The 22,352-nt window shown below is 42.9% G+C and overlaps 1 protein-coding gene across 2 annotated transcripts; it reads right to left on the reverse strand.

The window, feature by feature from the left end:
- Positions 1–2,147: 2,147 nt before the first annotated feature.
- Positions 2,148–21,581, reverse strand: CGRRF1 (cell growth regulator with ring finger domain 1). 2 transcript variants are annotated; one of them, XM_074956492.1, is made up of 7 exons: positions 21,367–21,499; positions 17,621–17,701; positions 13,700–13,839; positions 12,120–12,297; positions 11,778–11,925; positions 5,684–5,791; positions 2,149–3,750 (listed from the first exon to the last, which is right to left on the reverse strand). In XM_074956492.1, exons 3-7 carry the CDS (start codon positions 13,761–13,763, stop codon positions 3,403–3,405), a joined length of 846 nt encoding a protein of 281 aa, XP_074812593.1. In that variant the 5' UTR covers positions 13,764–13,839; positions 17,621–17,701; positions 21,367–21,499; the 3' UTR covers positions 2,149–3,402. The 2 variants fall into 2 exon arrangements, with proteins under 2 accessions (XP_074812592.1, XP_074812593.1); XM_074956491.1 differs by lacking the exon at positions 17,621–17,701 and having other exon boundaries at positions 2,148–3,750; positions 21,367–21,581.
- Between the last annotated feature and the right edge of the window lie 771 nt (positions 21,582–22,352).

Below are 22,352 nucleotides of genomic sequence, written 5' to 3' on the forward strand. Positions count from 1 at the left end.
TGTTGTTTTTGTGGATACAGACTAACATGGCTACCCCCTGAAACTTCTTGTGAAGATATTCAATTTGGTAGACCAAGATCCTCGTCACAATGATGAGACTTGAACAGAGTGGGAGGTAACTGGGAAATATCCCTGTGTGTTATTCTTGTCTGAGGTAGACACAGATGTTCCTTCACCAGTCAGAGGAAGTCCAGTCAAAATACTTAATGGGGAGAAACCCCAGCTGCAAACCCAGTGCCATTTCAGAGCTCTGACCTCATCCCGAGGCCGAAAGGAACAGCTCTCACATCAGGAAAGTGGGTTTCAGAAACTTCTTTCTGGGACTCCAAGAGTGGGACTTGTAGAAGGACATGAAATGTCATCATGGACAGAGGAAGAGTTTGGTTCAAACTGTTTCTGTAACAGCTTTGAAACGCGCCACTTCGGCTCATGCCAGAAATAGGTATCTGGGATGGGATTTCCTCAAGTGCTCAGTGGTAGCCGAACTCTGCTCTCACTGAAGTCAGAGAGAGACTTATCATTAGCTTCAATGGGAGCAGTTAGTCCACATTGCTGAGGACTTTGGGAGATCCAGCCCCTAATGTTATATGGCCTGGTACTACATGCCCATGAAAAAAGCCAGTGGACACGGGGAAATGAAGTTAAACTGTCTGAAGGGGCAGGTGTCTAGGGGCCTCTTGAGCAAAAAGGTTAATGGTTTCCTGGAACAGGCTGGAGGGGAAAATCCCCAAATTGCACTGAGTTCCAGGAAAATCAGGGGCTAGTCCTGGGAATCTTGGGACTTCCGCATAAAGAGTCCACCCAGCTATGTTGTTCTGCAGGCCCCCAGACTCCTGACCACAAAACAGCATCAGGAACCAGGCTGACATTGGGTAGTGGCAGCTGCAAAGTAGAGTGATGCTGGGGGAATCCCTCATTAACTGTGCTGTGAAATTCCACTCAAGAATCTGTGGGGTCTAGAGGGGAACATGCTGGGGACAGCCACTGCTCCATGCCTGAAAACTGCACAGTCCCAGCTTCGTGAAGCAGATTCAGGCGGCCACCTGCAGACTCAGTGAAGTGGGGGAACATGCTGCATAGTTCTACTCCTTCCTTTCCATGAGGTTAATGCCATCATTCCATCCCTTTTACTCCCCCGTAGGCTGTATAATAGAAAGGAACATGGGGCCCATAGGATTTATGATGTCCATCACTTGAGTGCTTGGGGCTCTTTCTCATTATGTATCACTATACCAGCCATCTGTGATTATCTGTAAATGCTGAACTATTACCACTTTAAAATATGCTCTGGTCTGATCGATGTAAAACCCTGGTGGGTGGCCATCATCTGGCCAGAGACTGCATAAGATCACAGTCATCACTGCTTCTGAGAGCATCTGTAATGCAGGGCACAGGAGGCTCAATGTTCAAAGGGGCTAACCCTGCTCAGGGAATCTCAGACAAGTGGCTCTGAGACACTGCAACTTTGTCTCTGGGAGTGCACCTGTGTGATGAGGGATGTTCTCATACTCAATACACAGTTAAATTAGAAATAATAATACTTAGCATCCAGCCAGCACTTTCTACTTTCAAAAGCTCTTTGCAAACATTATTCAATCCTCACAACACCCATGGCTGTTATCTCTGTTTGATACATGGTGCAAGTGATGCTCCCTTAAAATTACCAAGGGAGTGAGGGGGGAGCTGAGATTAGAATTCTAGAGGCAGTCCCAATACTCACTTTAATAAACCATGCCACTTCCTAATAAATCACTGGTGGCCTAGTGCATTGTCTCTCAAACACCCCCCTTCCTCCCGAAGACCACCCATGGCTTCTTGGCATGACTTTCCAGCTCCCATAATCCATTCCAGCCATGAAGGTTTTTGCATTTGGAGTCATGGCAAGAAACTGCAGATAATTTAGGGCTCTGGATTGGGGATTCCTTCTGTGCACAGTGCTCAGCTCCAGGGCAGCACCGGTAGAAGAGGCTGTGGGAGATGCCTCTTGAAGCCATGCTTTCTCTCCACAGAGTGAGTGCTGTGTGGAGGGAAGGGGGAGGCCTGAGAAACTGCTCTGGGAATGGAGGGGCTGGTGGAGCAGTGGCAGAGCAAGGAGGAGGGAGAAAATGGCTCTTTCTCTCCAAGCCCCTGTCTCCCTTGTGAGGGTGGGAGTTTGCTATTTTTACTTTGGTGTCTCATCCCACCAGATGAGAAGTCTTGGCCTAGAAGTTACATCACCCTGAATTACATTAGCCCTTCCTGTATTAAGAAGTGAACAGAATCATTTCTCTTCTCAACACCCATTTTTATTTTATTTTATTTTACTTTTTGAAAGAAGACAACTGCGTTTTCTGCTGTCTTTCAGCTCCTTTTCTTACTAGTGATATGAGGGAAGTGATATGATTAGCCTGTTCTCATCCACACAGAGGTAATGAAAGATATGGGAGAGCTGGCAACCCCACAGACTAGGCTGTCCATGTTATGGAACATGACATGCTGCCAAACTAATGTCATCTGCAAAATAATTAGTCTCTTCTCCTTGCAAAAGTTAGCCCTTCATCATCCATAGCTGTCACACTAGCAAGAGTTAAAGTCCTATAAGTGCAGTATGAAACTCTATAAACAGTGGGCACATTTAGATGTTCTATTTGCTTAATAATCAGTAGGGGCCTGAACTAAAACTCACTAACATCAATGGGAATATTTCAATCACTTCAAGGGGCTTTGGATCAGGCCCCATGCACACAGAAAATCTCTTCCAAAGCAGTAGAAACAAAATACAATTACAAGAGGTCCAGACCCACTAATGACTTGAATATCCTTAACTCCCAGTAACTTGAACAGGAGTTGAGCAGCCCAGCACTTCCCATGGCCAAGTCCATCAGATACAAAATAAATACATACCGATTTATACCCAAACTAAGAACAGATTCTTAAATATTTGGTTTCCTTCATTTTTCATTCTTTAAAGTGCTAAATATCTAAAGTATACAGGATTAAAATTATATTTTCTTCTAACTTCACATTTAAAAGCCTATATATATATTCATATATATATATATATATGAAAAGTATTTTTCAGTTTCAGTTGTATGTAAGCCTTTGTTCTTTTCTTTTTAATGTTTAGCTCACCTAAATCTATGTGTCAAAATAATCTCTAATACTTCATGAACATCCAGTAAGCAGTTATCAAAAAACTCATTCTTCATACATCTCCTACAGACTTCTTCTGTCCATATTCCCAGTGTATATGCAGCGTTCTAGCAATTGTATGCAGTGTGGATGTGAAAAGGATGCCTAAATTGGTCTAGTAACTACCAGCAAAACCATAAAGTTACACTGCAGATCTTTCCATGGACAGAAAATGCTTTAGGTTCTACATCACGCATTTGAGAGTACAACTTGATCATTCTTGGTTTTCCACTATAAGTCTGCTCCGTGGGGAGCATCCTGGAAACTGTGTTCGGGTTCATCTTTATCTTGCTCCTTTTTACTGCAAAGTGGAAAAGATTCTTGAACAAACTGCCTACACATTGGACACTGTTGAAAATACTTCACACACCCATCGCACAGACACGTATGCCTGCAGGGCAGGAGGACCCAGTTCACTGTTCCGTTCTGGCAGACGACACAGTCTTTACTGTTTTCCTCATGTAATTCTGATTCAACTTCGGCCAGTCCAACCTTTTCCAGCAAGCTTTTGTCAGTGCTGCTGTCTCCAGAGGCATTGCTCGAGGGCGGGGCACTGCTGCTTGCAGACATAAAGAGTTGCTATGGACAAAACACACACAAACAAGTTTCAGCAGAATTCAGTAACTGCACATTGTCTTTATATTCTAATGTGATCTACAAAAGATCAAAGGCAAACTAATGGGGCCTTTCTTCTCTCTACACACATGCTTCCTATTAAGTTCAACACAAGTTCAAATTCAGCCTTGGAGTGACGGGACACAACTCCCTTGACTTCAGTTATGGATATTTGGGGAAGATAAAGAGGTGCAGAAACACTAAGGGGAAAATTAGAGATAAGGGACCAGATCCCCAGCTGCCACAAATCAGCATAGTTCATTGACTTCAGTGGAGCTATACAGGTTTACAATGGATGAGGTTCTGGTCAAGGCTTTGTACTTTCTAGCATGCTGTTCCATAGGCCTGGTGTTATGTCCCTAACCTCTTCTACCAAGCACATGCTCTCTCTGCCTTCAAATCCACCACATTTTATCATCTCTTGTGCTTTCCTGTCTCATTTTATCTAGACTGCAAGTTCTTCAGGGCAGGGGAATAAGTCTTTCATGTTTGCAAAGGATCTGTGTTTACGAAGAACTACCTAACACTTATGATGCTATATAAACATTGTGTGTAAAACAACAGCATTACTGACATATGTCAAACATATAATTCCTAGGCACTGGAAAAGGAACACCTGACTTATTAAGAGAATGGGTAACACTGAAGTCTACATTAAACTTCCTAAAGTGTTCAATTGCAAGGGAAACAGAACTTTTTGAAGATATCTGGCTATTGACTTATCTGCATGGAAACCTGCTCTTATATTCTATTTAAAATAGCAGTTGGGATACCATATACACCAGATTTCGGAGTAGCAGCCATGTTAGTCTGTATTCACAAAAAGAAAAGGAGTACTAGTGGCACCTTAGAGACCCCCGCTCTCCTGCTGGTATTAGCTCATCTTAAGTGATCACTCTCCTTACAGTGTGTACGATAACACCCATTTTTTCATGTTCTGTGTGTATATAAATCTCCTCACTGTATTTTCCACTGAATGCATCCGATGAAGTGAGCTGTAGCTCACGAAAGCTTATGCTCAAATAAATTGGTTAGTCTCTACGGTGCCACTAGTACTCCTTTTCTTTTTGCATATACACAGAGAGTGTATATCTATGTATATAAACACACATTTGTACATACAATTCAAAATTGTAGCAATTATGCAGATCCATTATTGTTTATTGCCAACAGTATGTTTGATGCGGTAACAATTCCCCCACATAAAGCATTATGGGAATTTTTTAGGGTGGGTTACGTGGAGCAAATATCTACCACACAAATTGCTGGACTTATTGAGACAAATCTATTCGTGGATTAAACTTCAAGTCAACTGAGTTCCATCAAGGAATGAATTTGGCCCATTCTTTATAATTCATGGATACTGTATAGACATTATCTGTGTATTAAGTATATTATATTTTACTGTTATACTATAAAAACAAAGGCTTTAGAAGTAATCATAACAACTTATGTTTGCTTTCAGCATACTGAATTTATGCTGCACACTGGGCCTGATCCAAAGTCATGGAAGTCAACAGAAGCACTTTCATTGACTTCAATGGGCTTTGCATCAAGCCCATTCTAAATACTCTATAATATTTGCAGCTATTATTCCTATCTATCTGTTACTGCCACTTTGATAAATCAGGAGGGCCTGGGGTTGCCTGGAATATAAATATATAACAATAAGGGATTTCTGTAGGAGAGTTCAGATATTTTCAGATACGAATGTAGGTTGCATTGTAAGTCTGCATGGAACTAATTTAGTGACAAGATAAATTTAACCATCATCCAGTTCCTTGCATAATAACAGACTGAAAAAGCCAGATATTGTACCAATTTAGGGTAACTGTAGTCTACACAAACAAAATGAATATTGCAGTCAGAGTGAAGTAACACTCAGAACACAGCTTACCTTAAGGTCATGGAATTGACCTTGGGCCAGAAGTAGATACTGATATAATATTCTGCAGGAAAGTCTGTAACTCTCATCGGGAATATGAATTACGGACACCATTGAAATCTAAAAACAGAAGTTTTCTTTAGCACTCTCCCCTTTCATGTGTATGGCTTGTTGATTTATATACGTGCAGTGACATGCACATCACATACAAACAACAGGGAGTCTATTAAGAGATTAGACCAGGTAAAACAAGTATATGGTTCAGTTTATTTCTCTTCATAGCATGTTTGTCTTGTTTCTAAGGGCTGCTTACGGTACTGTCCCATATAGCTGTTGAACATGTGATCAAACAGACCAATCCAAGCATCAGATTCTACAGCCACTCTGTGCTGCGTAACTTCTTCTGTGGCTAATCCACAGAGAAGATTATCCTACTACTGCTCCCAGCTAATGGACTTGGGCCCCAACCAGAAAAACACTTAAGCACACGTAGTCAAAGGTAGGCAAATGCTTAAATACCTTTCAGAGTAACAGCCGTGTTAGTCTGTATTCGCAAAAAGAAAAGGAGTACTTGTGGCACCTTAGAGACTAACCAATTTATTCAAGCATAAGCTTTCGTGTGAGCTGTAGCTCACGAAAGCTTATGCTCAAATAAACTGGTTAGTCTCTGAAGTGCCACAAGTACTCCTTTTCTTAAATACCTTGCTTAACTCGGGACTTAAGCGATGATTATAACCCCTTTGGGACAGAGGCTGTCTTTAAGTTCTGTGTCTGTACAGCACCTAGCACAATGGGGTCTTGGTCCATGACTAGAGCTCCTAGATGCTACGATAATACATTACTATTTACTATTGTATGTGCCCCATGCTGGACCTCTGCACAGCAATGAATTTCATCCAGAGAGAGCATGACTGAAATTGTGACTGGCTCTTGCACAGGGGCACACAAAGAGGGGGAGAGGGAGGGAAACTCCTTGAGTATCCAGTAAAAGCCAATCACAATCTGGCCTTAAAGAACCGTATATAGTACAAGTCCAATACGACTTCCTCTTCTGTGGCTGGATTCTATCCTGCCCTGGACAATAGCAGTAACCTTTCAGCTAAGTTCTGATTGCAGAATGTCTGTTACTGATGATGTACAGGGAGAACACAAATAGGAAAGTGACAGTGGAGGTGTTCTCCCTGCTACCACAAAACACTTAGATGTTGGTTTTCAGATTCCAGATGGCATTTAGAGGTATCATCATTCAGCCTGTAAACAGAGCAAATACTGGACATAAAAGTCACTGAGAAGGACAAGATATGGAACCACAGAATGATTTTTACAGTCACTTTGCTGACAATAATAGTATTTTATGCTTATGTATTGTTTTCAAGCCAAGAAAACAACCAACCAACCAAAACTGATTGTAAAGAAGAGAGAGAAGCCCAATATAATTGCAAATTCCAAGGCTCTCGGAAGAAAAAGGAATCTATAAGATGTTTTTTGTTTGAAGTTATTTAACAAGCTTGGGGATCAGACATGCACTTAGGATACCTCTAGTTAGCTAATGCAAATATAAAGCATGTAGAGATTAAATGAATTAAACATATGTATTTATACTAATTACATTTACTATCCCCCAGGGCCAACTAGAGCCTCATTTTTTAATCACAGTATATTTTACATCTTAATAGTGATCCATTTGTTTAGTTTTGGCATCAAGATGCCCCTAATTCTCAGAATGACAGATCTGATATTAGATAACAATAATTTAAGAGCCAACAGCCCCAGTTCTATTTGTGCAATTACCTTGTGTCGATTTGCAATAAGCAATGATTATTACATAGATCCCCGCTTAATAAATGGGACCTGGTCTACAGCTGCATTATCAAAACTCCCAAAGCTATGTTTTAGTTCACAAGAAAAAAATATATAATAGAGCAATAGAATATATTGGGTAGTATCCCTTAAAATAGTTTGCAACCTCTCTATGGGTATCTATACACTGCAATTAAAAATCTATAGCTGGCCCATGCCAGCTGACTCAGGCTCACGGGACTTGGGCTGTAGAGCTGTTTCACTGCAGTGTAGACTTCCGGGCTCAGACTGCAGCCTCAGCTCTGGGACCCTCCCACCTTGCAGGGTCCTAGAGCCTGGGCTCCAGCCTGAGTCGAAGGACCCTGCGAGGTGGGAGGGTCCCAGAGCTGAGGCTGCAGTCTGAGCCCAGAAGTCTACACTGCAATGAAACAGCTCCGCAGCCCAAGTCCCGTGAGCCTGAGTCAGCTGGCACGGGCCAGCAGTGGGTGTCTAACTGCAGTGTAGACGTACTGTTAGGGTTCTCACTATCCTCCATGTTCCAGAAGCTGCTAAAAAACCCAGGAGAAGCAGCAGTGTATATAGATTCACAGAGTTTAAGACCAGAAGGGACCATTAGATCTGACTTCCTGGATATTACAGGCTGTTAAATTTCACCTAGATATTGAGCCCAATAACTTGTTTGACTAAAGCATAATGTGCATTTGGCTTAATCATATTTTCCAGAAAGGGAACCAGTCTTGAAGACGTTAAGATATAGAAAATCCACCACTCCCCTTAGTAGATTTAACAATCACCTTAACTTTTGTACTTAATTTCTAATTTAAATTTCTCTGGGTTCAGTTTTCTAGACATTGGTTCTTGTTCTGCTTTCTCCACTACATTAAGAGCATTTTAACCCTTGGTATTTTTCTCCCCACTCAGTACTTACACACTGTAATCAAATCAACTCTCAGTCAGTTTCATTTTATCAGAAAGATTGAGCTCTTTAAGCCTCTCTCAAATGCATTTTCTCCAGATCTCAAATCATTCCTGTGGCTCTTTTCTGCACCCTCTCCCATTTTTCAACTTCCTTTTTAAAACGTGGACACAGTTATTGGTCTCACCAATGCAGTATACAGAGGTAAAAATCATCGACTTATGCGTAACTCACTACTCCTGTGTTTATACATCCAAGGATCGCATTAGTCTGTCTAGTCATGGCATGGCTCTGGGAGCTCCTGTTAAGTTGCTTACCCACTGTAAACCCTAAATCCTTTTCAGAGTCACTGCTTTCCAGTAGGCATGAGCTGCACCCCTTATCTGTTGATGTAAAACTTTGCATGTGGCTGTATTTAAACACATTTTGTTTGAATGGGCTGAGCTTACCAAACAATCCAGACTGCTCTGTATGATTCCCCTGCCCTCATTGTTATTTATCGTTTATTTATTGTGTGATATTCTGATTAACTAACATGTCACGTCATTTATAGTCATTGTATGTTGAATAGATTTAAGTGTAGAATTATTGAAGTATAAAGTTGACCAGTAGTCAGAAGGGATAAGTATGTATTAGGTACCTAAGTAGGATTGAAATGCAAAGCCTACAGGCTGAGGCCTATAAAATGTCAGCTTAGCCATACTAGGCCAGAGGCTTAAGAAATGCTTGACATAGGATAGTGACCAAAGAATAACACCATGCCACAAGATTACGGGAAAAGATGTGCCAAGAGTGGTATAACACTGTTGCAAAAAAAAAAGCGAACATCATTCTGGGATGTATTAGCTGGAGTGTTGTAAGCAAGACACGAGAAGTAATTCTTCCGCTCTACTCTGCGCCTCAACTGGAGTTATTGTGTCCAGTTCTGGACACCACATTTCAGGAAAGATGTGGACAAATTGGAGAAAGTCCACAGAAGAGTAACAGAAATGATTAAAGGTCTAGAAAACATGACCTCTGAGGGAAGACTGAAAAAACTGGGTTTGTTAATCTGGAGAAGACATGATAACAGTTTTCAAATACATAAAACACTGTTACAAGGAGGAGGGAGAAAAATTGTTCTCCTTAAACACTGAGGATAGGACAAGAAGCAACGGGCTTAAATTACAGTAAGGGTGATTTAGACTGGACATCAGAAAAAACTTCCTATCAGGGTAGTTAGGCATTGGAATAAATTGCCTAGGGAGGTTATGGAATGTCCACCATTGGAGATTTTTAAGAGTATATTAGACAACCACCTGCCAGGGATGGTCTAGATAATACTTAGTACTACCATGAGTGCAGGGGACTAGACTAAATGACCCCTCGAGGTCCCCTCCCTGCCTACGATTCTATGAATTTCAGGCCATTGCTACACACCAGGACTTGGTGAGTAATAAAGTGCAACAACACAGGAATTACAAGCTGTATCATCGTTATATAGGATTCTCCCTCCTGGATCTTGTCTACACTGAGAACATATTAACTCATGTGTTTAAATTAACACTACCTATTATAAATTAACTATTGTAGACAATATCAGTGGCATTTAAAATTGGGTCAAGTCATGGTCAACCCACTGTGGTCTTTGGTGGTCTTTTAAACATTTGGTGGTGTTTTAAATAATAAACATATTTTAAATGTATTAGCTGACATTTCTGATAAATACATTTCGTTTTCTCCACATAGATGAGACCTTTGAGGCATGAAAACTCATGATTCCTACAATCCCATGCTCAATTAAAAAAAAACCACACATTATTTATGTACCAACAAATGCCAGTTGTGACACAGCTATTAAAAAAAAAAACAAGCATGTGTTTGCAGGGGAATATACCAGAGGTTTACCTTGGATCTATTGTAAGACTTAAATATATAATTGTTTCCTTAAGATTTTTACATATCAAAAATGTTTTTGATTAAGAATATTTCAGCATTTACCATTTTCATTTAGTAGTTATATTTTTGAAGTTTTGCAACAAAGTTAGAGTCAATCCTTCCATTTGGACCATGAAAAAGTCTAGAATCTGTTTCTGCTTTTAATATACAAGTGGATTCTGCTTCTGCTGCTTTGGCCAATTGAAGGGTGTTTGACAATGACAAGAATCAGGAAGAAAAACTTCTACAAAAGGAAAAAAAAAAGAAAAGAAAGGAAAATAAAGTGGGTTTCCCCCCATGGTAAGTGATGCAAAAAATGTCATGTTAAACAATCCATCTTTCTCATGTTAATTTAAGAAACCTTCTTGCAAGTTTGTTAAATCTACATTTTATCTTTATTAAACTAAACTGAATTATAAGCATACTCGGCTGTATTGATTGGGGGAGGAGCTGGATACATTGTTCTTTTGAGGCCTTTATGGTGGGGTGGCAGGAAGCTGAGGGATAGAAAGAGTTGGAAAAGGTAATATGTAAGTTCTCCTGGGTATTATTTTGGCCATGACTGATTTCTATATTAGTATGTGGAGAAGGTCAAGCGGATTGGGGAGTTTGCCTTCAAATGTGTATGCCTCAATATACATTAGTGTTCATGCACCTAAAGCTATTGGAACAAAGTATAACATTTAAACTCAGAAAAACACTGAATAAATATACATATTGCACATTGGACACTCAGGAACTAGAATCAATTCCTCTGTGGAAAAAAAAAAAAGTTTTGGAAGGGATATTAAACCTCTTGCTTCAACATTTAAGCTAATCTCTAACTATTAGGAATTAGGAGAAGATCTTCATGGGGAGTAGATTACTGAGTATCCATGTCCTGTGGGATTTTCACAACTTTCTCTGAAACATCCAATGTTGCAATTGTCAGGGACATAATACTGGACAAGATGAACAACGGGTCTGATCTGGTATGGCAATTCTTACAGTCTTAATCCTCTCCCCAGAGATCAGTCCAAATAGTTCTGCCAGGTACTGGGGTGAATCCCTCTTCTTGACCCACAGAAGTTACAAAGGCTAAACCAAATCAAAGGCTCCACAGCACCTCCATACGGTAGGGAAAAGAAAGATTTGCACAGTTTTTGATACCCTGGCCTGACACTTCCTTAGCCCTCATGCCCTGCTTCAATGTGCTAGCACACAAAGACCTTCACAGATATGAGCTCTGTGTTGTGCAGAGGGTGAGCACTTCTTGAATGGCCCACATATACATTCATCCCTACCCCAGGCACAGCAGGACCACCCAGGTTCTCCTGTTTAGGGAGCCACCATTGGTGCAGAGGTGAGGACTAGATTCTCTTTTCGGCCAACATGCGAAGAGCAAGCCAGTCTTTCTTCTCAATCCTAACGTACGTTCTGAAGCATCCAAACGCATCAGTACAGTGCCCTGCTATACATTCTAAAATTACTCACAATGTCGTATATTTCTCTGTTTTCTTCATCAGCTAAAGTCAACAAAGCTACCAGTGGGTAACGAGATCTAGGCACTGGGCCAAAGCCTGCAATTTGAGCATCTTCTGGCAACTGACAGTATTTTTCTTCCTTGTTGGTTTTTTTAATGCTTTATTTGTGTAAAGGAAAACAATGTCACTGCAATTGAAGACAAATGTGGCACTTGCACTAAGAGTATTCTCAATCTTATTCATTCATAAATACATGGTGCCAAAAGCTGCAGACTGCTCATGAGGCTCAATTCTCACCGTGCCAGAAAATTAGCATAGTTTGTCAAAATATTGTTTTTAAATAAAAGGATACAAATACTGCTGTCGATAGATATATTCGCTGTAGAGAGCATCTTCTAGTGCCTGCGGAGTCTTTATTCTGAAGCAATAGACGTGTTTCTGCAAAGCTTCATGTAGTTTTTGAACACTGCATCCCCAGTAGCATGTAAGGATACAGTCTTCCAGACAATCAGGTGTCAGTGTTATACCCCCTTAGAGAACAACATATAAGTATATGGACAGAAAATGCATCCTACACAATGCAAGCTTCATCAGCTCACCAGTATACAGGAATCCTGAATTTACCAGCTGTAATTCCTTAAATGCAGCAGAGGGAAAGCAATGCCAGTACCCAGATTTTTTTTTAATTTAGAGTGGGTTTCGTGCACTTGAAAGGGGAAGGCCATGAGGTACCTTTTGTTGCTCCATGTGCACCTCGTGCCAGGTAAGGTTTACAGCTAACAGCATTATATGTACTAGCTCTCCTAGGGGGCTGAGTATGACTCTTACCCCAAAGACTATGCCATTTGGAAAAAGATATTTAACTAGACCCACATCCTAGCACGTTCCTGTGCTCTATGGAAGAATCAGGCCCTACTGCGTGTGTACAGTGGGGATAAAACTATGTGTCATGTTTCTTTCTCCACTAGTTATCAGTGCCGTAGACAGCAATAATTAGCCATTAGGGACAGATTTTAAAAAGAGGTGTAGGCCAGACTTTCAAGAACTCAGCACCCACAGCTTGGGACAGATTTTCAGAGGTGCTCAGCTCCCATTAAGCAGCAAATAATGGTCAGATTTACAGAAGCACCCAACACCCAATATACTGAGCTGTTTTGAAACTCTGATCAATAATTTTCATGCCTGAGCGGGAGTTGTCAGTGCTTCTGGAAATTCTGGCCCTGTAACGCCAAGACTCGTTGTGGGAAAAGGGATGAAGAGACTTGAGCTCATTACTGCAGTGCGTTTTATTTGCTTACAGGAAGGTTTTACAGGTTCGCTGCCTGACTTTGACACAGGCTGGGAGAGGATCTCCTGAATTCTGTGGAGGCTCAGGAATGTACTGGATGTTTGAACAAAGCAGCACTTTAAAAAAACACCCAGACAAACTTCAAGCCACCACTTAGGTTTACATCACAAGCACATACAAATATCTTTCTTCGTTGGCTGGTGTGGACAGCCATACGGAAGGCCATTCTGGGAGGAGATTGGGAGTAAGGGGGCTGGGCCGGGACCTGGCATTGCATTTACATAGATCCAGCTGCCCCAACACTTTGTGCCAGGGGCATGAAGGGGCTCCTATAGCAGCCCATAAGCTGCAACAGCAGCAGTGGAAAGCTGCTTATCAGCTGAGCTCCCTGTTCCCAATTGGTGCAGAAGGGCACAGATCCCCTGCCTCTCTGCAATTCACCCGCATGGGGCCCAATCTAATTTGTGAGCCCCACAATATTGACAGTGGCACTTTAAAACACACAACGTTTCGGTAAGCTGCACCAATAGAGCTATATCTATGGCGACTGTGTAAGGGAACACGTTATGGCCATGAAAGTAAGAGCTGGGAGCTATAGGTGGGGAAAGGGCACTCAATAAAACCTAACAAAAAAATACACTGACTTGTTATGGAAACTGCAGCAGGATGCGGAATTTCTAGGCCAAAAGGATTCTTCACTTGTCTCATCTGCTTTTTGGATATTCTTACGCTGGATTCTATTTCTTCTGAATTTCTCAGTATCACAGGAACATCCCAACCAAACCTAAGCAACATGGAACAACCAGATGCATAAGTGGGCATGTGTTAGTGCTAGCATATTCGAACTGCCTTTCAGATGTCAATAACAAGCAACACAACAAATAGAACTACATCTTGGAATTACAGAATATTTGCTAGGATGCATGCATAGTATATGCTGTCAATCAAAGCTGGATCCATACACTACAGTACTTTACAGTAATAAAAGTGGGAATCTTTAATTCTAGTCAGAATATACAACGGCCATACTGGGTCAGACCAAAGGTCCATAAAGCCCAGTATCCTGTCTTCTGACAGTCGCCAATGGCAGGTGCTTCAGAGGGAATGAACAGAACAGGTAATCATCAAGTGATCTCTCCCCTGTTGCCCATTCCCAGCTGTTGGAAAACAGAGGCTAGCGACACCACCTCAGCCGATCCTGGCTAATAGTCATTGATGGACCTATCCTCCATGAATTTATCTAGATCTTTTTGAATCCTGTTACAGACAAACTTTTGAAGGGAGAATATTTTCCCTCTTTTTCAAAGTTTTGCAGAGCTAAAGTAATGAAGATAATTAGTGCCCTCTAGTGGTAAAGTTTTAGCTAAACTTCCCCAAAACCAGATCTATGGGAGCGGCTGCTCAGTGGCAAGTGAAGTTACTTTCAGTGTTGGGACAAACCTGATGCACTGTGTACTTTCAGCAGTACTAAGAAATTAGAGCCTGATCCTGCAGCCCTTGAATTCGTATAGCTTTTGTTATAGCCACTGGGATTTGCATTCATGAGGACCACAAGATCCAGGTTTAACATTTTAATCTTGATTATAAAGATGTTTCTTTGAGTCAGGGACTTCAGTTTCTGCTTCAGGCCCAGAATCAAAGCCCAAAGAAGTCAACGGGGAGGCTCCAATTGATTTCAACAGGGTTTGGATCAGACCCTCAAGGCTGAGGTTGGCATGCCAGTCCAAGTGAGGTCATTTGTATCAGTCAGGATCCTTGGCCACCATTTTTTAAAATCACAACTCCCTACCTATCTTTACTCACAGGCACAGTTAAGCATGATATTCAACCTGAAGGAACCAAGAGGGAATATTGCAGGAGGATCCTATCTATCAAATACAAAAGGCAGGATTTTCATATTCTTTGACTGCAGCTTTTAAAATGCACCAGCCACAGAAAGCCGTGATGTACACAATATAAGATCAAGATACACACTCATTCCTGTTTTCAGATAGAGATAAATTCACCTTTAGAAGTGACTGGGGATGCAGTCCTGTAAACGTTATGCTAATTCAGAAGACAATTTTAGGGACTGAACAGGAGAGGTTTTGTTTCTATATTCATCTATCCCAGATTTTATACAAAGGAGGCAGCAGACATAGCTTGAAGGGGGTTTTTTTTTGTCACCTCATTTTATATATTGTCATTTATTAGCTCCGGCTGCACCATTAACATTTATGACCTAGTACATATGCCACTGCTAGCTGTAAAGCTGAAGTGATGGCCCTTTTAAAGGGTTTACAATGTTGGTTCCCTCAGTCATTAGCATATTGCACCCTGGGGAATTCTTTGGGGTGCTCTACCTGCTTCTTCATAACAAACTCCCTGATAAGGATGGCACGAAATGTATGAACTTCCCCAGATTTATTGTTTCCATTAAATATGCTAGAATAGTTTGCTGTCACAATGAGATGGGTCTCATACAAGCAACTCAAGCTTAAAGGGACACTGTCAGTTTAAATCTAGTCAGTTTTAAAAAGTGATAAAAAAAGTTTCAGCTACAAGGTCTGTCTTTGAGCCTGTCTGAATTTTTGTGGCTTCGCAACCAATTTGTCCTGTTTTTAAAAACACTGCCCTCCTCTGCTGCTGTGTGAAAGGACCACAAAAAACAACAGGGGAAGCAGAACTATACACAAAGTGCTGGCAAATGGACAACTAAAATGAGATTTGTTTTTCCTCTAGTCTGTTAGCGTTTTATAAAACATAAGGTGTCACTTGGAACAAGAGCAAGTAAAACATCAGACAGAAGTGTGATTTTCAGGTTGACAGTGTCTCTTTAAGAAGAAAAAACCCCTCAAGATGGTTCTTGGTAGCAGCGATACATTCCCAGTAGCTTAACAACCATTAGCTTCCTTAGCCTGCATATCAGGATTGTGCATATTCATAGAAGGGAGGACTAATAGGCTGGAAAAATCGATACCCATTCATCTTTTAAATAAAAATGCTCTCTCATGACCATACTCATAGAAGGAGACAACAATATTTGGCAACCAAGCTTACATTTAACTGCACTACGTTAGCAACGTTCACACTTTTTCTACAGTAAACTGAGTAACCTGGTAATTCAGCAGTGTTCAACTTGTGCACAAAGGGCCAAATCCTCAATCAGCATAGCTGTACTGACTTCATTGGTATTATACTGATTTACATTAGTTGCAGTCCTGACCCTGAGTGGGGTGGATTTAGTATTTTGCAGGTAATCTCCCCAATGATTGTTTTTTTTTTTAATATACCTGCTGTTTTATGCCCCCTGGTTGATTCCAAAGGCAAAAAGCTTTTTGCCTTTGGAAGCATTTTTCATTGGTCAGTAGCAATAAGATATTCACCAGGACAAGTAGACATGGAAAAACAAGCCTGTGGTATAGAGTTTTTTCAGAAGCTAAAGGCAAAAAATGTGTTGATCAACAACTAGTTGTAATGAATACGCAAGGCCCTTCATTTTCAGCTTTTATCTTGTTTAAAGTTTCCCAGGAATTTATCAGTGTTGATTACAAAAATATTTTAAAAAGTGAAAAATTAGTGCAAAAAATTAACTTTGCAGTTTTTTAGGTAAATAACACTTTTCTTTTCCTTTTTTTTAATCTTAAAAACATTCTGAAACATAGTTCTAAACAGTTTTTCATTTTTGACCCATTTTAGCATAAAAAGTAGTTCACTAACTTATTTGCTTTGAATGCTGATTACCACTTTTACATATAGGATGGATGAATATGGGGTGGGTGGGGGATTTGACAACAGTATATACACTAGTGCTCAAGTCATTCCAGGACTTCTGACCAAGCTTCCCACTTTGGGCCTGGTTACTGCGCCACCATCTCTCCTTCTGGAGTGAGCACAGAAGTGGAAGAGGCAGAGGAGACAGTGTGAGAAGATGGTGTCTTCGCTTCCTCCACCTTTTCCACAGCTTCTTCTTGGCACAGTCCTCGGAGTTCTGGCATTCCAAAATTCAGGTAGTAGTAAAAACCTAATAATGGCTTCCATCAAACCAGGGAATCTTTCAGTTAAAAAGAAAGTAAAAACTGAAAATGAAGAGCCTTATGAATACTAAATTTGAAGTTACAATAGCACTGTAAGGAGAGCGTAATCAAGTTTAGAATATGACATTCTAGTTATCAGAGGCCAGATCCTTAACATGTGGAAACTCATGTAGCTCCATTCAAATCAATGGAGCCACATCAATTTATACAGGCTAAGGGTCTGTCCCCGGTTTTCAAAAGTATAAGCCTTATAATACTGCTCGTGTGACACTAGACTGAAGCCATGTGAAAATTCAGGAGTCAAAAATCTGCATAACAAGTAAGGCCAACATTTTCAAAGACTGTCCACTAATTTTGAATGCCCAACTTGAAATCCCTTGGGACGTCTTTTTCAGAGTGCTACGCCCACAGTTCCTGTTGGCAGCATTTCGGGAAGCAGGTACTCAGCTCCACTGAAAATCAGACCCTAGGTGTCTCAGGCATGCCACGAAAATGGAGGCATGGAAAGATAGTGGATGCTTTTGCAAACGTAAGCCTTAGCGTTCATACTTTGTTGGTGTATCTCAGGTTGACTTGCTTAGTCAGGAACACCTCCATAAAATGGGACTGCTGATTGCTTGCTGAAAATGACTGGAAAACAAGAGACAAACAACATTATAGAAAAGGAGATTGTACCAAATTATTATTTATTGTTTAGATTGCACCATAGGCATGCACAGCACTCTACAGAACGAACAAAGCGGCAATTCCCTGCCCTGAGTTTACAATTTTAAATCCTGTTTCTGCAACGAAACACATGCAGGGAGCTCCCAAACTCACTTGTAGCCCTGCTGAGGCCAACGGAAACCTGTGTGAGTAAAGGAGTCTGCCTGTATGCACCTAATTACAGGATCAGGGCCTAAATCACATATAACAGAGCAAGGGATGACCATGAACAAAAGGTGAGAGGGTAAGTAATCGTTAAGACATCAAAGGATCACAAGATACTGCTTATGTTTCATGCACATCTTGTTCATTCCAAGTCTAATTTTTCATTTTATTTATATATATATATGTAACCTGGGTTAATGGGTCTGATGCAAAAGGGAACCAAGCTTGTTGGTGGGTAGATGAGAGATGGGGAAGACTACAGTGTGTTCACCTCACCAATGGACATGACAGACAAGGCTGACTGAGCCAATCAGAAGGGGGATGAAAGGAGGAGAGCTCTGCCCAAGGGGGCATGGGCAATCTCCTGCCTCTCTTCCTTTGTCTGAGGGAGTTGCCTATGTTACCCTTAAAGGGGTTTGTTGAACTATTCTGGGAGCGACCAACTGGATTTAAACACTGAGGAGGCCTCCTATGTTGTGGAGACTTTCTCCACAATGAGTAATGCCTATTGTTGCCGAATAGAGGCCAGCTCCCTAGGCAAATCGGCACCCTCATCGCCTTCTCGCACTCAAGCGCCTTCAGGCCTAGAATGACTCATCAAGATATGTGGTTCCTCCACATTACAGAGCCCACTAGTATGGAGCAAACTGGACTTGTGAATCTATGGAAATCCACCCTGGGGACAGTGTTACTTGGCAGTTGTATGGTATTACAGATGTACCCAGTCCAAATCTGTCTTCCTCTTCCCTTTATGTTTCCTCTATATTTCCCCTTGTAGGTAACGTGTACTTTGATTGTTGATTCATCCATCAGAGAGGTGTCAGAAGAATATATGTATGAGGTATCAGAGTAGGCACAAGAGTAAGTACTGGGTGATGAATAATCGAAATGACATAGGGAGGTAAGGTACGGTTCCTGATTACTGTAAACAGTCAGGTGGAAGCACCACCAGTTAGTGGCTAAGAACCCAGGCCATTGAAACCCACTGCAGCCAAAGCAGAGGGACACTGTTGATGATTAGCTGCCCTTAGGAGCACAGCGACTCATAAAATCCCCTTACATAGATATGCAGACATGTTTCCACGCACGCACACACATACACACTGAGGAATTGTTTAAGTAGTGATTTGCTATTGTGAGTTCTTCTGTTTTTATAAAAATATTAAAAACTGAGAGAGCAAAAATGTGCAAAAGGTGAGAAGCAGACAACAGTATTCTAAGGTTAACATGTGAGGGGGGAGAGAAAGAGAACATTAAAAAGGAAACACCACCTTAATTGTGTTCTACCTCCCGTGCACACACAATGCCTGGCTTCCATCAGGTATTTCTTCAGATGATGCAATGCCCCAAGAGAAGAACCACCACAGATTTATACTCAGAGTTGATTCTGTGATGTTTAATAAGGTGACAGAAATGTTATAATCTATACAATTTAAGATAAGACTTTCCTAAAATTAGGCCCCATTATTCATGTACTTAAATAAGAAGCCTGATTTTCAGAAGTGCTGAGCACCCGGCATCTTCTATTAAGGGAGATCTGAAGAACAACTGATGGGAACCAGAGTGGTGTTTGCAGGATAGAACTCAACTATAGAAATGCTGTTCCTGCAATCAATCTCTTATTCTCTCCCAGTACAGGTTACATTTAGAACATTGGTATCATCCATGAGGCAGGGATTCCACAAGGAAGAAAAAGGAGAGTTCCCATGACAGCTTTTCCCACACTCAATACATTTATGGAGTATCTCTGCTGTGCAGATTCTCTGATGCACAATAAGGTTGGAGTGTTGACTAGCAAGCAAGGAAGGATCTAATTCTGCTCTCATTTACACCAGTATAATACGAGGGGAGTTAATCAAAAATGAGAACATTATTTGATCCGAAAACATACTTGAGAACCCCAGTTATACAAAAAGCTTATGCTTCTAATCACTGGGAAAGAAATCAAGAGGTAACTTTACATACTACTCAAAGGAATTAATGCTACAAGTTTATTTAAACTAGCAACTACTAAATAAGAGGTGATAACATAGAAAGGATATTACACTAAAGGAAAAGTCAAGCAGAATATTTATAAGCTACCAAAAGTACCAATACCAGTAACCAGAGCAACTGGTTTCAAAGGATGAGGAAAATATTGAGACTCAGTACTACAGGTATCAATGCTAATTCAATAAAGAGGCAGGATCCATCAATGGCTATTGGCCAGGATGGGCAGGGATGGTGTCCCGAGCCTCTGTTTGCCAGAAGCTGGGAATGGGTGACAGGGCATGGATCACGTGATGATAACCTGTCTGTTCATTCCCACTGTCAGAGGACAGGATACTGGGCTTGATGGACCTTTGGTCTGACCCAGTACGGCCATTCTTATGTTCTTATGATCTATGCTTAGTCAATTTCCGAACCTGGAATTTCCTATGCAAACATGGCTTTCCAGACAACAGCCACCTAGACGCTTTAGATTATTTATCAGTTGACTAACCGACTGAGCATCAGGGACTAGGCTCTGCTGGAATGGCCACATTCCTCATTAGCTGCAACTGCATCGCATCCCAGCCTAACACTTGATTAAGATCTGCATTTATTGCTATGAACTGTAGGAAGCAATCCTGTCTTGTCAGATGTGGACAGAGGGGTCTAGCAGGCGTTGCCCATCTCTATGGGAACAGGGGTAGCTGTTTCTGAAAGTAGCTGACAGTAGTAAGACTGCTGCTGAATCCTTTCCAAGGCAGGCAGGGTAACTCTGACAGGGGACCCTCCCTGCCCTCTCCACATTCAGCAGGCCTCAGGCGGCCTCTAAGCCTAAGCCAGACCCAGACCCAGCCCCGCCTCCCACCGCCCCCGGGCTCCCTTCCCCAGCCCCGATACCGGGCAACGCGCTCACCGGCCCCGCCTCCCCGGTCCTATCCCGGGCCCCCGAGCTCACCAGCCCCACCCCCATCCCGGGCCCCGCCCTCACCAGGCCCGCCTCCCCGTCCTATCCCGGGCCCCCGCGCTCACCAGCCCTGCCCCCCCAACCCGATCCCGGCCCCCGCGCTCACCAGCCCCGCCCCCCCGGCCCGATCCCGATCCCGGCCCCCGCGCTCACCAGCCCCGCCCCCCCGGCCCGCTCCCGGCCCCCGCGCTCACCAGCCCCGCCCCCCCGGCCCTCGGGCTCAACAGCCCCGCCCCCCCGGCCCGCTCCCGGCCCCCGCGCTCACCAGCCCCGCCCCCCCAACCCGCTCCCGGCCCCCGCGCTCACTAGCCCCGCCCCCCCAACCCGATCCCGGCCCCCGCGCTCACCAGCCCCGCCCCCCCGGCCCCCGCGCTCACCAGCCCCGCCCCCCCGGCCCGCTCCCGGCCCCCGCGCTCACCAGCCCCGCCCCCCCCGGCCCGCTCCCGGCCCCCGCGCTCACCAGCCCTGCCCCCCCGGCCCCCGCGCTCACCAGCCCAGCACCAGGCCGCTGGTGACCAGGAAGCAGACAAACACCACAGCGATGTAGAAGAGCGGGGAGTATTCGTAGAGCGTCACCAGGAACACGGCAGCCATGGGGCCCCGCGGCCTCCCCAGCTCGGGGTGGGGGCTGCCAGCGGAACCAGCCGCCCGGCCTCCGAACCGGCCACGCTCGTTCCAACTCTGACGGCTGCAGTTCTACTGCGCATGTGCACGGCGTTTGCGCATGCCCACTAGGAACGTGAGGCCCCACTGAAGCTGCTGCCCTTAGTCTGCCCTGAGTTTGGTGCGGGAGTGGGGCAGGGGATGGGCACGTGGAACGCAGGGGTAGGGCAAGGGGGTGATCGGGAGGGGTGGGGGAAGGGCAGCATGTGCAAGCGTTGCTAGCTCTCCTGCTTGGAGTGGGAGTCTCCCTTGAGGGGATGTTTTCTTAAAGACCCAGCTGCTGGAGTACAGTGAGCAGGTGAGAATCTCAGCTTCCATTTTTAAAAAAAAGCCACTGCCTAGTGCTCAGGGTCCCGGAGCACACCTGAAAACACGACCACCTCGATGCACTCCGAGGACTAATCCGAAACCGAATGAAATGACTGTTGCGGACTTATCTTTAAAAATAAAATCATATCTTTTTAAACCAGTTTCATGGTTTGTAGGAGCCTGGCTTGTGATTTTTGAATGCTTGGAGTTGGACTGGAATAGGGGAGCAAAGAAACAACTCTGGTGGAGGGGGTGGGCAGATGGAGCAGCTCAGAGGCTGTGAATGGATAAAGTAGGAGATGAGAGAGCATGATGTGGGAATGGAGGCCAGGAGACGTAGATATGCAGGGGATGTGGGATGATGGAGAAGAATATAAATATATAGATAGGCTTTAGAATTCTGATCTGAGTTTCCAATAGGGAACAAGAAAAATCTAGTGGATCTGGGAACTGAAGAGAAATAGTCAAACAAAAAAGAGTCCCGTTGAATTACATCACATGAAG

This window comes from Natator depressus, chromosome 6 (assembly GCF_965152275.1).
Source record: "Natator depressus isolate rNatDep1 chromosome 6, rNatDep2.hap1, whole genome shotgun sequence".
Taxonomy (NCBI): Eukaryota; Metazoa; Chordata; order Testudines; family Cheloniidae; genus Natator; species Natator depressus.

Bases quoted from the DNA above. Each gene is read 5' to 3' on its own strand.
- CGRRF1 (XM_074956491.1), bottom strand. From the start codon at position 21,470: ATGGCTGCCGTGTTCCTGGTGACGCTCTACGAATACTCCCCGCTCTTC. The intron at 13,840-21,366 runs GTGAGCGCGGGG...CATGTTGCTTAG, and splicing joins AGCGGCCTGGTGCTGGGCTG to GTTTGGTTGGGATGTTCCTG. The intron at 11,926-12,119 runs GTATCCTTTTAT...ACACAAATAAAG, and splicing joins ATCTATCGACAGCAGTATTT to CATTAAAAAAACCAACAAGG.